This window comes from Octopus bimaculoides, chromosome 4 (genome assembly GCF_046866305.1).
Source record: "Octopus bimaculoides isolate indiv1 chromosome 4, ASM4686630v1, whole genome shotgun sequence".
Lineage (NCBI taxonomy): Eukaryota > Metazoa > Mollusca > Cephalopoda > Octopoda > Octopodidae > Octopus > Octopus bimaculoides.
This window is the reverse complement of record NC_142931.1, coordinates 52,898,501-52,917,499: the sequence shown is the minus strand read 5'-3', so window position 1 is coordinate 52,917,499 and position 18,999 is coordinate 52,898,501. Positions and strand designations below refer to the sequence as shown.

Here is an 18,999-nt window from a genome sequence, read left to right as displayed (position 1 = left end):
TGAATATCCAACACCAATAGGGTTTTCCATACATTTCACATGTGGATGTGTGTTTGTGAAGACTCATATTTATATTCGGTTATACAGAATCACTTGTATAATTTACAGCTTTTAAGCTTGAGGAGTTCTAAATGAATGCTTTATATTTTATTTATATGGCCATAATGTTTAGAATTTGTTTGTAGCATGTAAATATACCCGAGGCCCTTGGTCCCAATGTGATGCCCAGACAAATGAAAAAACAAGGGTGTTAAAACTAAGGCGTGGAGACCCAAACAGATGTCAAAAGGAGAAGACATTAACAAAAACATGCAAATTAAGTAAGTTAGCAACATTTCAAACCTTTGTTTTACAGAGTCAGTTTGTAGAGAGATGAACAGATTCAATCAAAATTAACCCACTGAATATGTTTAAACCATTTGTTTAATTGCTTGTCAACTAAATAAACTTATCTATATTTTATAAATGAATTATCTGCCAGAATTTTTCAACTTTAAGAGCTGGCATATCTAAGGACCTATTTGAGAGAGAGAGTGTGTGTGTCTGTGTGTGTGTGTAAAACAATCTTACCAATGGATCTGTTTCTCTTTTCTATGTCAAACAGGTACTTATAATGTCAAATATTATTTAATTTACAATTTAGTCTTCTAAAATATTTTCTGTCCTTGATAAGGAGTAAACTGAGAACCAGTGAGAAATACCTGATGTTTTAGCATGCTTTCTATTTAGAGTATCTCAAGACTGTTCAACTAAAAAGACTTAGGTAACGTAGTGATGTGTTCAGTAATGAATTTAGCTTTGTCTCATTATACATAAAACATCAATTTTGTCAAGCTCAATGGTCTTGAAAGGCCTCAAATAGCACGATGGTCTTGAAAAGTCATTGGTACAGCCTCTTCTAGACCAAATATATATTTACATACAATTTCATATATATGTATATATATATATATATATATATATATATATATATATATATATATATATATATGTGTGTGTGTGTGTATATGTGCATGTATGTATATGCATATATATACACTGATATAATATGAAAACAGTCAAATTTTCTACAACTGTAATTTACATTACTGTTCTTAATTTATTATACGATATTAGTTATTATTAATTTATTTCTGTTATACCTACTAAAAATTTCCAGCTTTGTAGCTGAATATTAGCAACTGCTCCCTCCAACCATGATAGTTTTATACATTGATATAATAATCACGAAAAAAAAAAATTGATCATATTTAATAAAATAGAGAATATGACCATGCAAAACATACTTTTAAACATTTTACAAACCTAATTCATTCCAACTTACACCTTTTTGCCTTACCTTCTCCAATTACTTCTTATCAGTTATGTCAGATATATGTTGGCAGTTTCTGAAAATGAGGGTTACATATCATCATCATCATCATCGTCGTCATTGTCATCATCATCATCACCATCTTTATCTTCCTGCATCTCATCCTCCTCCTATTCATCATACAAGGGATAGTATTCTATATAATTTTTTTGGATAATCTTCATTAGATGTTCCCTTTTAACTAAACATGTATACAATATATTACATGATATTTACCCAGTTCCAACATACAAAATAGGCAACATTAATACATTATACACTAAAAAAGACTATCCTTATTTCTATTTTCATGAGGATGTAAAGGAGAATATTTGGAGCAAGAGTTTAGTAGTTAAAGAATAGCTTTAATAGCTTTATAGTATTTCCTTTGGTTCTCTGTTCCAGAGTGTTCTGTGTTCAGTCTAAGGTAATGAATAAATAAATAAATAAATAAATAAGATAAAATAAAATTAAGCCCCAGTAAGTATAGCTAAAAGAAATTATCATTTCAGTGATGAAATAAAGATAAATACTCAGCAGAAAAGGAGATATGTTATTTGTGTTCTGCTAAGTCATACAATTATACATCCCAAACTATTATTCATGAAGTAAAAAAATTGTTTTATTCATTAGCTTAAGCTGACTCTAAAAATATAAACAATTTGTTTTCTGACAGCTTTATAATGAATCTTGACTTCATAGCTAAGGGAGAAAAAAAAATTACTGAAAATTTTTTGTCAGTTTTAATAGAAATTAATCTATGAATCGAGCTTGCTGCTGATATTTTTACAAATAAATCATTTTGATGAAGTAATCTGTAAAAACTAGAACTTCAAATAAAAATCTCTATACTTATATTTTTTAGAAGTGATATAGCAATATACAGCATACTATAAAAGTATTATTTCCTTAAATATTTCTGATATTGTGTTGAAACAAAAGCAGATATAATCTTAGAATTTCTCAGATCACTGACTATAATTAGCCAATGCATATAACTAAAAAGTGATATTGTGCATTGTTATACGAGGTGTTCCATTATATATTTTTTTCTAATCTAACTTGTATGCATTTGAAAACTTATAGCAGAACATTAAATTTCTGTAATATTCCTATTCCAGTTGAAATTAATTATCCTTACTGATTTTAGAGTGTAAATATGAGAAGGGTGAGTGGTCTGCCTGTGACCCTGTCACTAATAAAAAGGTCCGTGCTCTAACTTTACGTCGAGGGGATCCAAATAGCTGTGAAAAGGAAAAGACAATAAGCAAGTCCTGTCGCCGAAGTGAGTTAATATGATTTAACTTTTTTTTTTAAATTTTTCTTGAATTTATCAGCACTTGTTATTGTTGATGCCTGAGTTTCCTTGCATTGCTATAGTTTTTGTAAATTACTAAACCCTACACCTGTTTCTATGAGGTGGTTGACTGGCAGAGTTATTAGAGGGTTGGTTGGAATGTATTGTGATATTTGTTCTAACTCTCTGCACTCCTGAGTTCAAATCCTGCCAAGGTGCTCTTGTCTTTCATCTTTACAAGGATTAATTGAAAAGAAGTACCAGCACAATGCTGGTGTAGCTTTCTCTCTCTCTGTCTTTCTCTCTAGCTATCAAACACTGGATGTTCTACTGGGTCCAGGGCAAGAGAGCTCAGAGAGTGACCCTGTCTGCATGCAGCTATATGAACACGTAAACATTTTGCAAAAGCATGGCATTTGTTACTCAGTCTTTCCTGCTTGTGAGTGTGTTAGCTGTAGCTTTTTTTTTTTTGTTTAAGCTTTTACACCTGTTTTATCATAGTTCAAATTAAGTTATTAGATCAAACTGAAATTTCCTTTATCTGTTTCCTTTTGTCAGTGGTTTTAAAGGAATAAATCAAGATATTTCTTGGATTTATTGATAATAGTTATTTTTATTGATAGATTAATCTTTCAGTGAAGATAACTTTTTTCATTCAACGTCATTGGAAATAGTCCATTACTCATCTCAGCTAACAATGTAATATTTTGTCTTCATCAATATTTTCCTAACAACTCAGATTCTTAGTTGTAGTCATTGTCATGATCACCATCACCATCATCATCATCATCATCACCATCTTCATCATTGTTTTCATCATCATGCATTTGATTTTCTTTGCTAGCATGCTGTTGTTGCTGTTGTTGTGGTTGTTTAATCCCAGATCTGCCTTGACAAGGTAGGCCTATGATCAAAGGCATTCTTTGCAAGACCATCTAGATTTAGCTGCTAGAAATGGCAGCTAAATCACATAGAGTTTCTTTTATTGTCATGTGCATTACATGTACACAATAATATATGATCTGATTATGTTTAACCCCACTTCAATATTATATTTTTAATGAAATATACTGCCTTTGTTTTGATTAATTTTGAAAATAAAGAAGAATTTAGTCAAATAAACTTTGTTGTTATTAAGCTGGTGTTTGGAGCATAAATTTGCATGAAATTTTGATGGAAGGTTTTTAACTCATTTTAAAGCAAATGGTTTGTATTGTAGGACCAGGGGCAATTTTAGATGAGTTGCTATGGAAAAGATTAAAGTTTTTAAACATTAATTCAGGCAAGTGTTATATAGAAATATTATTTAGAAATATCTGCTATTACAAGAATACCTCAACTTAGCATTTCAGTTGTTTCCAAATATCTAGCTTGCTAAAAGAGAAGCAAATTGTCAAATGAGGTTATTCCTTAAGTTTGCCAGTCATTTTGCCTTGCTATGTGATTGGGTCAGCTCATCAAAATTATAAAATAACTAATAATGAGAAACTAGCTAGAATATGCTACATTATTTTAAAAATTAAGTAGCTTTACAGCTATTCCCAAGGTGACTATTTTCATTACCTATGTTGTGTTGAAATACACCAGATTCAGCTAGAAATTTACAAAATTAACCAGTCTGATTGGAAGGATGAATCGATTGATATGTTTCAAGATGAAAGAGAAATGGAGAGAAAGTGAATACAGTATGCATGCACCACACCAATATACAAACTAACTGAATGAGTGAATGAATGAACAAACACTTAAATGCACATTATCAAAGTGTGTGTGGGTATTAAACTTTTAAAATAATCATTATGAATGTTTAGTATTCATTTTGCATAATTAACAATTAAATTTTTATTTTTATGGTTTTTAAAAAATATTATTAAAATGGAGTATCATTAAAAGGGAAGTTGTGTAGCAAAGTTTTGCAATATTTTGGGTTGTATTCAGTTATTTGAAGCCAAATATCCAAATGTAATAAATCAAGTTATGATGGTTTAATACTGTTCTTCCATTCCTGCTTGAAAACTGGCAGAGCCATTAGCATACCAGGCGAAATGCTTAGTGGTGTTTCACCTATTGCTACATTCTGAGGTTGACTTTGCCTTTCATCTTTTTGGGGTTGATAAAATAACAGTTAAACACTGAGGTTGATGTAATCGACTAATTTCCTGCCCCTAAATTTCAGGCTTTGTGCCTACAGAAGAAAGGATTATTTATTGTTTTAGTCATTTTCTGCATTTCCTTCCTTTGTTATTTTATGTGATACTTTTTGTGTTATTAATTTTCACAATGTCTACATTACTCTTTCTTTGGCCAATCATTGTTATAACTGTTATTGCATGTATTAACCATGGCTGAATGATTAAAATGTTTGCTTTGCATTTACAAGGCCCTGGGTTTGTTCCCACTGCATGGCATCTTGGACAAATGTCTTTTACCATAACCTCAAGTCAACTCAAGCATTGTGAGTGAAATTGGAGAGTCAGAAATTGTGTGCAAATCCATCACAAGGATTACACCTGTAATCTAGAAGTTCAATCTTGTCACATGTATCATGCAGGCTCTACCTGAGAATTACATTAAGACATACTGATGTCTCACATGTTAATTTAACAAACAGGTAGCCCTGTTCATTGAACAGTTGAATACTTATTGTCAAAACTGATAGTAATTCCTTTTATGTTAAATAAGCATCATGACCTTTGCAGACTTATAAGATTGATATGGCTGATGCCTAGCTTGAATATCTGCAAGTCAATGTCCACAGGAAAAACATGGGTAGGGTGTAAATTGTAAGGCTGAGCTGAATGCTTGCAACAAGTTAGGCACCAGTAAAGGTATCCCAGAACCAAATGACTGTGTTGTACTGGATAGAATATTGAGCCTCATCACCTCATGTGGGGCCTAAGAAGAGAAAACTCCTCTTCCTAGGTCCCACATTGAAAAGAATTACTGTTTTTACTAGTTACTTAACTACTTGAATAGTAGCTGAATTGCAGTTGTATTGCTGTTCATGTTACATATGTTACTGCTTATGTTTTATCATCTACAATATTATTCTGCTTTCCATGGTGTTTGTGTGGTGGTGTGTTATGCTTCAGAAAATCTTAACTATGAAATGAAACTGAAGACATAATTGTAATCCTTAATATAATGAAATAAAGCTTTGGAGATCTATAAATTTATGCATGAAAATATGAATGTGAAAATTTATAAAAGTGGAATGTCCATGGTTCTTCATTCTAAAGGTTGTAGTTTTAATATTCACATTACTTTGTATGTTTTTTGTATTACAGCTTTATACCTGTGTTACCATTGCCTCCTTTTTATGTTGTGTCACAATTTCTATTTCATGTTGTGTTACTATGTCTGCTTAGTTAAACTACAGCTTCTAATACGTGTGCTGTTGTTTTTACTGCACATGTTACTGTATCATTTTACAGTTTCTCTTACATGTTGTGTTCCTGTTCCTGTTTATTCATGATACATTTATTTTATTTTGCATTACAACTTCTACTACATGTATTATTGTATCATTTTACAGCTTTTGTATAGCTGTACTATTGTACGTATTGCATGCTATATTACTGTTTCTGTTTATTCATGTTACAGCCTTTATTACATGTTGCATTACAGTTTTTGTTACATTTTCTGTTATTGACTACTTACATTGTCTTATTCTATAGTTTATGATATTTCCTAGATTGCTTCTTATAATATTCATGCTGTTACCCATATTGTGTCTTATTGTTGTGTCATTAAAGGTATAGCCTAATTGCTAAAGAAGCAGTGGGTTGTGTATCCATGGAGCAGTAATAGCACATGGCATTTAACTGTCCAGACAATATGGTTATTAAGGACTCTGAACCAATAGAAGTCACTTCTGTACCACTGCTATAAGCTGTATTGTTTCATCTTAGTCCTGATTCAATAGACATATGATTACAAGCATTTTAGCCGGGACACCCATCTTTTGTTTATTGGGCCTATTGTATCTGGAACTACATTACAAAGAAAATAGATGCTATATGAAGGGGTGCTAAAAAGTTCCTGGCTTTAAAGGTATGGTGAAAGGCCTGGTTGGAGGCCTAATCTTCCAAGTTCTTTTACAGGACTTAGAAAAACTGAAGGACCACTGCAATAAGTGTGTGAATCTGAGAGGAGAATATGTTGCATAAAATCATAATTAACTGATCCTCCTGTATTTTTTTTTTACCCGAAGCCAGGAATCTTTCAACACCCCACCTTGTTTAATGACAAGCATTTTAGCTGTGACATTCCTGTTTTGTTTATCAGAGCTAGTGTATCTGGATCTACATTACAAAGAAAATAGATGCTATAATGGATAAACAATAATGAGGTGTGTGATAAAGTGAGATTTGGCTACTATTTCTACCTCATAGAGGTATGATGAATGTTATGTTAACTGGTAGAGTTAAGTTCCAAAAAACTAGAAAAAAATCATAGGGAAGCCTATAAGTGTATTTATTTAACCTTCTGGAAACACAACATAATGATGATGCATGAGATATTGTCCAATTAATTAATAAGTTATAGATTATTACTTTTATTGATTCTAATCTATGATGTTATTCAACTACAGTTTCTGTACATGAAAATTTAACCATGAAATTAAGCTAAGATGATCTATTTTATGCACAAAATTTATATTTTCTGTAAAATTGGCATTGGGAAGATGACCCAGTCACAGAAATCACACCAATGTAGAAAATGGAGCATGATGCAGTCCTTAGACTCCTTGGATTCTATCAAACCATCCAACCATGTCATTATAGAACATTAAATGATGATGATGATGATGATTTATATCATTAGTAAAATAATTAAGATTTGATAAAACTTTACTAATGTTGTTGTGCCATAACAGAATAAAATTATGGATAGATTATATCTTTGGCTTCATTCCATAGTTGGAATTTTTCAGTTCTTTATATGTATAAAAATTTAAAAAATAATAGATAACAACACTCAAAGTAGAACAGGTGACAAGTGTATAACAAAGAATATAGTATTTGATGATGTTCTCTCCTAAAACTACACCTTCAGTACAACCTGTATAATTTGACACCATCGGATAAATCAAATCCTTGAGAAAAAATACAATTTCAAATGAAATTATATATTTCATGATTCTCTTAAACTTCCAACCATCATATACTTCACAAAATAAATATGGAAAATCTACAGATACTGCTTTACTTGTCCATGCCTTTGGTTGCTTGTCTTTGTACCGGAAATGTTCCTACCACTATTGCAATAGCCTTAGCTCGTTAGAGCTAGCTAATTTCAGACTGTCTTTACTCAAGCCCACTCAATACAATTGTCTCTTATCACCTATACAAGAGGTTGCCAAACTTTTTCGACCATCGACCCCTTTTAGCCATTTGTCCTTCCACATCGACCCCCCTTTAGCCACTTCTCCTTCCGCATTGAGCACCCTCCTCATTTAAAATATTTTAATACCCTACCCTACCATACTATATTTTAAATGCGTACCGGGTACTGATGCTGGCAATTAAAATGTTAGCTAAAATATACATATACGACAAATTAAGAAATTCTAATGAAAATGACACACTTTTTACATTTAAAACTTCGTGTACAAGTATACATTATTAAACTTTTAATTTTTATGAAATTGTTTTCATGGTTTGAAAATGTGAAAAATGCTGGAAAATCTTTTATTGAAATTGACAATATCAATGTGAGGGATGAGCATGGTGCTGACTAAGTGTTTCAAGCAGTTCATCTGGGTGAGCTGGTCTTTCACACGCTGACCCCAATTTGACCCCTTGGCTATTATTGAACCCCTATAATTCCCAGTCTACCTCTAGGTGGTCCCTCGAACCCCCTTTGGCAACCTCTGACCTATACTATGATCCCCTCCCCACTCTTCCAGCCCTGCACTGACAATTTCCTCCTTATCTTTATCTTATAGAATGAGGACCCTCTTCAGTTCTGTATGTCCTCATATTCTTCCTGCTTTGCATTGACTTGAAAATGTTCATGAACATCAACCCTACCAACAAACATCCAAGAAGCATCCGCTTTATTTTGACTAAACCATTCAAAAAATTAAAACTGTTCCTCATGACACTGTTACAAATGTCATTATTGCAATTGTTTCTCATGTTAACATTTGTTACATCTGTTGTCACTGGTGTTACTATGTGAACTATGTTTCACGTTACTGTTCGTGTTTATTTTGTTACTGATGTTTGTAAAAAAAACTGTTACATTATTATCTGTGTTACATCTGTTATTATTGGTGTTACTCCAATTGTGTGTAACTACAAGAACTGTTACATTATTGTCTGTTTTGTCAATGTTACTCCATAAACTATTTGTTCATGTTACTGTTTGCGTAACATCTGTTGTTGTTGTTGGTGTTACATCTGTTACTGCTGTTGTTACTTGTATACACTAATATTATTTTTTTCGCTATATCTATGATAACAGGAACTATTCATTTTACTGTTTGTGTTACACATAATGCTATTTATATCTTTTATTAAAATATTATTTCATGTTACTACTTGTACTAGAATTGTTAACATTAGTGTTACTATTTCAACTGTTTTTACTTAACTGTTAGTGTTACATATGTTGTTATTGATATTACTACTCAAATGGTTTCTTTGTGTTTTTTTCTGTTGCTACTGGTGTTACAACCTGAACAGTTTCGTATGTGAATGTATGTGTTCATTTATTGTTACTGTTCTTGATTCTGGGCTGTCCTCTTCCAAGGCTTGATGGCTTTGAATTGTCATCATTGTTTCTGTAGCTTTACTTTTTCTTAGGTAGGAGTCTTGGCCCTACACAAATCCATATTTGTCTCTAGGAAGAGGTGGTCCATATTTGTCTGGCCTCTATTTTTTGACCTGTTCAGCAAAAGAGGTTCTACAGGGTCTTGTACTCAGTTAACAAAGCCTTTGGGGTCATTGAGGTACATAAGCCAGCACAACACAATGAGGAATGGATATTGTAATGCATATTACTTCTTTACCAATGTTAAATCTTCTGTTGGCAGCTCTTTAACTTCTTGGTGGAATCCACTACCAGCATTACATGCATTTCTAATTTCATATTGATATGATTGCTGCATATCACTGATTGAGTTACTGATTCTTATAATTGACCCTTGCGTAAATAGTCAATATTCTGATATAGTTGGGAGAGATGTTATTATTATAACTAATTGTGTTTGGATGGTGTAGAGCCAGGGCCTTATAACAGCATTTTCTTTATAAGAGTTCAAAATATATATAAAATATATATAAAATGATGCTGATGATAAAGTTGATGTAAGTTGCATTGCAATTTTACTATAGTAAAGGGTGGTGAGACGGCAGAATTGTTAGTATACTGGGAGAAATGCTTAGTAGTATTTCATCCGTCTGTATGTTCTTTGTTCAAATTTCACTGAGGTCGGCTTTACCTTTGATTCTTTCAGTGTTATTAAAATAAGTACCAATTGAACATTGGGATTGATGTAATTGACTTACCCACTCCCACAAACTTGCTGGTCTTGTGCCAAAATTTGAAAGCAGTTTTACTCTAGAAAATGAGATACTTTTGTAAAGAATTCAACATGTTGGAAATGACTGAAGTTTAAGAGTTCATGAAGTTCTTTCAACATTTCATATCTAAATTATATCAATTACTGCACTGATGCAGTAACTGATATCCAGCCAGTGAACTGGGAGAATCATGAGAGTATTGGACAAAATGCTTCTAGTAATTTGAGTTCAAAAGCTACTAAGATTAACTTTACCTTCTTTCATCCTTCCAAGTTAGATACTTTAAGTACCAGGCTAGTGCAGTCAGCTAGCAGAACTGTCAGCTCCTTGAACATGATGACTCCTTATGGCATTTATTCTAGCTCTTAGCATTCTGAGTTCTAATCTTGCTGCGACCTACCTGGAAAGTGGACCTAATTCATCACCTACTGCTTGCTACTTTGGGTGTTTTTCACAGAGTTCACATTTTTGCAAGCATTCAGGCCAGGCCTCTAGTTTGAGGATGTTTTCATTCCTCACAACAGTTTTGAACCACTGAAAAATGTGATGAGTACTGCCCACTCTCATCACTGAACATAATTATCATCAGCATAATGTCCACTTGTCCATGCTTGTATGGATTGGACAGAGTTTATTGGGGCAAATTTTCTATGGTTTGATGTCCTTCCTGTTGTCAACCTTCACTTGTTTCCAAGTGAGGTAATATCTTCCCATGGCCAGACATATTCTCACAGAATATTAGAAATGAATAACGCTGTTTGTAAGACAGTGACACCCTTTCATGACTAGCACATAATGTGAAGACAAAGAGACACAAATATATATCTACCAGTTCCATTCAACAAGGGTTTGGTCAACCTTGTATTATTGTAGAAGACACTTGCTCAAGGTGCCATGCTATGGTATTGAACATGGCACCATGTGGTTGAGTAGCAAACTTCTTAACTACACAGCCATGTCATTCATATGAGAAACAAACAAGAATAAACCAAAAAGAAAAAAAAAAGATAAGAGAAGCAATAAGAACAACAGTACAAAGTCATGGTATTTAATCCTCTGGATGAAAGGAAATAAGGATAAGTCACAGATTTCAGACAATGATCCTTTGTTAAGACAAGAGAGGAAAAACTAAAAAAAAAAAAAAAAGGGGCGGGGGCAGGAAAGAAAAAATGTTGATTCATATCAACAGCAGGTTTTTTTTCCTTCCTTATTTTTTTTCTATCTTTTCTTTTTTGATGAAGGATCACTGTCTGAAATATTGCCTTATCTTGTTTTCTTTTCATCCACAACAATAAATATATCAGCTCTTGTTCATTAAAAAAAAAAATTTATTTGTTTTTGTTTGTGCTTCACTTAAATATTAATTACTAAAATATGTATATAGCAATATTTCATAATTGTGAGAATGTTTAACTCATAGAAGGTCCTTCTTGGTATCATTATTGTTATTGTATTCATAGCATTAATTGTCCCAGTTTTAGGAGCAGTAAACTAAACGTTCTCTGGTTTATCTACTTTACTTCTGATGAGTAAAACTTTTGTTATTAGTTTGTTTTCCTCTTGTTTGTAGATTGTAAATATAACAAAGGAGCATGGTCAAAATGTGACCCAGCTACAAAAACTAAACACCGAACACTAACTTTGAAGGCCCCAAATGACAGCTCGTGTCCAGCCATCAAGCCACAGACTAAGCAGTGCAAGGGTAATGTGAATAACAAAGGTATGTTTCATTTCTGTTCACTTTTACAAGCATTGAGGGACATAAAGGTTTTCTTGTCTACTTTTATATCTCACTTTGAACTTTTTAATGAATTACATATATGCCACCACAATTTTAGTTGACACAAAATTGCATTTCTGATATTTTAATAGGCACAGTTATGGCTATGTGGCAAGAAGCTTGCTTCTCAACCATATGGTTCTGGGTTCAGTCCCACTGTGTGACACTTTGGGCAAGTGTCTTTTACTATAGACTTGGGCCAACCAAAGTCTTGTAAGTGGATTTGGTAGGCGGAAACTGAAAGAAATCTGTTGTAAAGATACATACATAAATAAATACATACATTGTTTTCTGTCCGCCACTATCCTCCACGAAAAAAAAATTTAATTTGCGTTCGTGGGAAGATCCATTTTAACGATGCGTCCTGCCCTAACTCTTCGAAACACCAGTGTTTTACTGGTGGCAGCTGATGAAGGATATGTTCTCTATGTGGCCTGCTTGTTTTTTGTACCTTGTTTATCATTTTGTCTGTTTTTTTGCAATGTCATGTACCCAGATATGTATCTATATGTACATGTAGATGAAGGTATGTACATACATGTACATATATATGCATATACTCATATATTGTTTATATATATATATATATATATATATATATAAATGTTTTTGTGTCGGTGTTTGTCTTCCACCATTGCTTGACAACTGGTGTTGGTTTGTTTATATCCCCATAACTTATCAGTTTGATGAAAAGCGACCAATAGAATAAGTACCAGGATTAACAAAATACAAGTACTGGTATCAATTCATTTGACTAAAAGTTCTTCAAGATGGTGCCCCAGCATGGTCGCAGTCTAATGACTGAAACATAAAAGATAAAAGATCCATTAAGTCTGTGGCAATAATTTATAATATGCTAAATCATTATTATATTATATAAAAAAAAAAACTTGCTGGAAATACTTACTTATAATATGCATAGTGCATAGAAAACAGAAAAGGAAAATGAAAATCTATCTTTCAAATATTTCTTCTTTGCAATTCAGAAGGTTAAATTTTATTACATTTTAACATTTTTAGTACATAATATTATGGGTAGATTCATTTTTGATGCCAGTCCCATTCTTGTAGACTGAATGTTTTTTTGCCTCTGGCTGGAGATGGAAATTGAGTTGTGTTCTAAACTGAAGCACATGGGTTTGTTATTATGATACTTGCCTAATACCCTAAGGAGTTTTTCATCTTTCGTTTATATGCTAGTCTGATTTGATGTGCCAAAAGTTGATGATCTGAAGGGAACTAGTGTTTCTAGTGCCAATTGGCCATAACTATGTAAATAGAAATAACTCTGCTAAAGTGATGTAACAGTAATAAGTAATTTTTTTTTCATTTTGATTTTTCACTGAAATTCTAGGTTGCAAATATTCATATGGTGACTGGAGTGCTTGTAATACAACAAGCAACATTCGTACCAAGACTATGACACTAGAGAGTGGAGATGGTTCAGTGTGTGAAGCAACTAAAACAGTGACAAAGTCTTGCAGCAAGAAAGGCGGAAAAGGTAAGAAGAAGAAGAAGAAGTAGTAGTAGTAGTAGTAGTAGTAGTAGTGGCGGGGGCAGCAGCAGCAGCAGTGGTAGTAGTACTAGTAGCAGCAGCAGCAGTAGTAGTAGTAGTAGTAGCAGCAGCAACAGCAGTAGTAGTAGTAGTAGTAGCAGCAACAGCAGCAGCAGCAGTGTTTATTTTAGGCTTGATATGAGAAGAAATATATTTTATTCTTTTTCACTTATTTTATTTGAAATATTTTCTTAATCATGACTGATTAAGTGACACATGGCTGAAATGATCAGGAGCTAATTTTTGTCGCAGAAGTTATGAGTGAAACCATTGTATCCAGTATTGAATTGGTTTGTTGCATTGAAAACAGGTCCTATTTTCATTTTGCAGTGATTAGCATTATGTGGAGTATCTTGGTATGCATGTTTCCTCTAATTTAGTGATGTGTGAATATTCTGAATGAATGATTTACCTTGGAAGCTGCTGTATGCAGCTGTATAGAATAAATACTCTACATTCTGTTGCTCTTCTAACATAAACATTGGCACTCTGTTGGTTACAATGAGGATTCCAATTGATCCAATCAATAGAACAGCCTGCTCATGAAATTAATGTGCATGTGGCTGAGCACTCCACAGATACGTATACCCTTAGTGTAGCTCTCAGGGAGATTCAGTGTGACACAGAGTGTGACAAGGCTGGCCCTTGTAAATACAGGTGCTATTCATTTTTGCCAGCTGAGTGAACTGAAGCAATGTGAAATAAAGTGTCATACTCATGGATACAAACTACGTTAAGGGTACTCATGTCTGTGGAGTGCTCAGCCACTTGCACGTTAATTTCACTAGCAGGCTGTTCTGCTCAGATCAACTGGAACCCTTATTGTCATTACTGACAGTGCCATATCAACAAATTACTTAAAAATTTAGCAATAGGAATAGTTTACATGGAAGATAGATATCTTAGTGGACTGGAGTAACATGAAATAAAGTGTCTTGCTCAAGGATGCAATATGTTGCCAGGAATTGAACTCATGACCTTATGATCAGGAGCCAAATACCCTAACCATTAAACCATGCACCTTCACAAATTGTTGATACAAGCACAACATAAGGTTATTTCATATTGTATGTTATAATAATTGCAGGATAGATATTTTATTCTTTGAGAATTTTTAATGGATGAAATGTATTTATGATTATGTTGAGATATCCTGTTACAGTGAACAGTTTGGAAAGAATTTTGTGAAATGATTTTTAGGTGCTTTTGAAAGGTAGTTTGTGAAGCAAAATGATTTAATAGTAGACTCAAATAGCATTATAACCATTGTAAGTATGAAATGTTGACAAATCATTCAACTGCATTCATTATTATAACAGTTTATCATTTTTTGGTGATTGCTCTTCTTATTAACATTTTCAGAATGGGATGGGAAACTCCTTGCTTTAGGCCGAATTTCACTCACATTTAATTTTGAAACCATTTACTTGAGAAGTCTCTAAAACTGTCATGAAAAAAGGAAAAAAAATGAGAAGACAGAAAAAACTCCTGTTTAAGCATTATGATCAAAACAGTTCATATAATTGCAAACATACTATTTTTCTCAGTTCAGTTATGTTAGCAATTCACCTCTTGCTCTACAAAAGTTTCTCATTCCTTAGATTGCAGTCTTTCAAAGACCTTATTTAACATGGTGTGATCTCTGTAAAATAGTTCTTGTGAATGAAGAATTTTTGCACATAAAAATGAGTTTTTAATTAAGCACTAATATTGTACGAATTTTGTATTTTTCAGAACGTTGCTTCTTTGGCCCATGGGGAGAATTTGGTCCATGCAGAAATGGAGTGAAAATTAAGAAAAGAGATGTGAAGTTTGGTGACTCAGAATGTATGAAACGTGCTGTGAAGACATTAAGTTGTTAATTATTTTCAGAGGAAATAGGGTCTTCTGAAATTGCTTGATTTTTTTTAATGCATTTTCTTAAGTTTCTTTTTTTTTTCTCCCATTTGTGTATAAGTATAATTAACAAATGAACTTTAATCAAAATAAAGTAATTTTATTACACTTCTTTGGCTATATAGACTTATAGAAATGTCTGTAATATTTGCCTCACCTATGTGTATCCTTTGTCTTTTGTTTGTTATAATATTAAAAGATAGTACACAGACCCTAAATGTGTTTTAGGACATAATTTCAATTACTGGGATACCATATAATCTGGGTTTTTTAAAATAAATCTGTCTTATATTTTTATTTGATTTTATCAATTAAGAAAATAACATTTAAAGTTAACTGAAGATAAAACTGCGTGTAAAATGAATTGATTAACTGGTTAAGTTGCCTTTAGAGATTAATTGACAGCATTTCAGACAGAACAAAGTGTCTTTTCTGCCAATGGCACTGTTTAAGGAATCACAGAAATATGAATGACAGGTTTGGAAAGAAAACGGAATCTAAAACGATTATGGAAAGAATTAGACATTGTTGTTGACAGTGACCAGTGAGAACATGTTTTGGTAAAATAGTCAAGAATATTCATTGTAAGATTTACCGTAGATATTTTTTTAAAAATGAGGGCTAGTTTGGATTTCTATAGCTCTCAATTTTCATTTGAGTTTATTTTTTGTTTGTTGATGTATTAATCATCATACTAGAAAGATAAGCTGTATAATCTTTGTCTGGTAATAATGTTATGTTCAGTTATTCAGTATGCATTGGTGTTGATATATGAAGTTAATTCAAAGCTGTTATCAGTGAGAAGAGATGGTGACAATCAGCTATTGGTATTTGTAATTAAAATAAGTATTAATAATAATAATAGCAGTAAAGGTGCACTTCATACAGGTAACAATAAATGTTGATGACAACCTCTACAAGGTGTCATAGTTATTAACCAAGCTTTTGATGGTTGCCATAAATGTAGACAATCACAATTTGCAATCATTTTGATTCTAACACATATATATATCTATATCAATATATATATGTGTGTGTGTTATAGATAGCTTTTGTCATCAACGGTTAACAAAATAATCATAGGTAAGTTCAGTTACTGAGTTTACTGATTAGTAAAACAGTACATCAGAACACTAACAGCTATAATTTGGAATGCTTATATATATATGTATACGATTGAGGAAGCTACAACTTTCAGACAATCTCGGCATAATCTGAATTCCTTCAATCAAGTGTAGGCTCATTTAAAAGAAATCTATTGCTATCAGCTTCAGTTACAGGTTGCCATTCTCAGAAGTAACAACACATTCAGCAGTCATAGTAGTAACACTGAAATTCTGTTTTATTTCCCCATAAACTCAGTTTTACTTTTCATTTATGTTAAAATCAAAATAAACATTGCTTTTTGTGTTTGTATATAAATCATACATATACACATATTTACACATAGCTACATTCATATGTGTTTTTGTCAATATAATCATAGCTATATTTATATATACATATATATAGATATATATATATATATATATTCACATGTACCTATACATATATATCTTAGTGTGCATGTGTTTAATTTCAGTCCAAATGTAGACTTGTATCATTTTATTTCATTAATTCTGCCATCCTTTTTAAAGAAAATATCTGTGGTAAACTCATTCAGCATAACATGAAATAAGGGGATAGTAACCTTGACTTTTAAAAATATGGTTGATCTGTCATATTATTTGGAATGTTTCAATTCTGAAAGTCTCTTGGTTTTCTTCTGATATTCCTTTGGTTTCCATTCTACCCATTCAAATGTTTAAGAAGAAGAAAACCTCCATTGAGAGTCAAACTGGCTCAGAAAGAAAAGTATGAATTGTGTTGATTTGAAAGAAGAAACATTTTAAATGAAGACAAATTGCTTTGCTAATCTGCTGTAATCAGGAGTAACTTTGCAGCTTCCACTTTATAACTTAGCAGCTCATCTATCACTGTAACAATTTTATTGCTTTTTTTTGATTTTCCTAATAAACAGTTTCCTAAAACTTTGTCTTGCTGCTATTCTTCTTTGAGCATTTCATTCTTGCTATAATTAATTTAAATTTTGTACAATCAATATGCATAATAGGAAAGTGAAAAATCAACAATGTCTTTGGAAAAGAAAATATCAATAATTTTAAATTAAGGTATTCAGTTTCTTATTATCATGGAGGTAAGATACATAGTAGCTCTCCTAAGAAACTCTTGCCATTGCTAAATGCATTCTATAATTACTTGCATAGCAAAATGTAAGCAATTTTTAATGAGAGTTACAAAGAAAATGATGTTACTTGTTAGTGCTTTGTCCTATATCATTGAACCACTTGACATCAGAATCAACAGAGCGATGAAAAAAAAAAAATCAATTTTCAAGGAAATTAGATTATGTAGCAACACAGTTTCCCATTCACTAACAAAATGTACACCCCTTTCCTCCAAAAATAAAAGATAAAATAAAAAAATAACTTGCATTTGAATATAATGCACAATTCTGAAGATGATGCAGAGTGGAATCTACACCAAACCATAAACTAGCAACTGCATTGAATGACCTTGTTTTGTAGTGCTCATATGAGTACAAATATCTGGGAATTTGTAGTGCAGTGAGCTGGAAGAAATAAAATAAATCTAGTAATATGAAAATAAAAATACCCATACAGTATAAATCCCAAATCAACATAGACATAGATCTTGTATGCTTCCAGCAAAGTCTGGTTTCACCAGTAGAGATGCTAAGACAGAAAGGAAGTTTCCACAGCAGATATTATTTATAAGAATAAAGTTTGGGTAACTCTATATAGCAGCAAGTTTGATAAAACCTGTAAAACTAATAAAATGTATGAAGTATTTCTGATTATCCAAACAAAACTGGTAATGAAATATTGGTTTCAAAATTTGGCACAAGCCAGCAAGTTCGAAGGAGGGGTAAGTCGATTACATCGATCCCAGTCCTCAACTGGTATATATTTTGTTGACCTTGAAAGGATGAAAGGCAAAGGTGACTTTGGCAGCATTTGAACTCAACATAAAGACAGACAAAATGCTGCTATGCATTTTAATGATGATGATACATATGTATGTGTGTATATATATATATATATATATATATATATTTATATATACTTTATCTATAAGGCTCAATTTAATATTAATTTTTTATAAATTGATTTTAATTGAGTTTTTTACCTGTAATTTTGGATTTTGTCCCTAATATTATATATATATATATATATATATATATAAACCCTTTCTCCTCCACCTCCACTACTGTCTAAAACAACACCTTTCTGCTGCTTTCAACCTTCTATTAACCTTTTCCTACTAAATTTCAGGAAAACTCGTTTCTGTAGTCACATTTCGTTTCTCAGTTGCTGCTTTCATCACCACCTCATCCCTAAGGGTTTCCGCCTCCATTTCCACCCCACTCTCCACTCTGCTACAACCATCCTACTCACACTCCGTACTACATCCTACCGCCTTATGCACGCCATCATTCGTTCTAATCTCTCCAAAATCCACACCATCGACCGCCTACTCCCTCTTGCTTTTTCCATCTTCTTCTCT

General features: G+C 32.4%; 1 protein-coding gene across 8 annotated transcripts in view; it reads left to right on the top strand.

Annotated features, from left to right (window-relative positions):
- LOC106868732 (uncharacterized) overlaps window positions 1-17,444 on the top strand; it is a 117,768-nt gene extending 100,324 nt beyond the window's left edge. For 3 of the 8 annotated variants that reach the window (XM_014914129.3, XM_052967057.2, XM_089350707.1), the window contains exons 5-9: window positions 186-320; window positions 2,502-2,636; window positions 11,751-11,900; window positions 13,315-13,461; window positions 15,250-17,444. In XM_014914129.3, the coding sequence (XP_014769615.1) occupies window positions 186-320; window positions 2,502-2,636; window positions 11,751-11,900; window positions 13,315-13,461; window positions 15,250-15,377 (695 nt within the window). In that variant the 3' untranslated portion in view covers window positions 15,378-17,444. The remainder of the gene's footprint in view (window positions 1-185; window positions 321-2,501; window positions 2,637-11,750; window positions 11,901-13,314; window positions 13,462-15,249) is intronic. The other 5 variants (XM_014914130.3, XM_089350708.1, XM_052967058.2 and 2 more) reach the window with 3 other exon arrangements.
- Window positions 17,445-18,999: the final 1,555 nt, after the last annotated feature.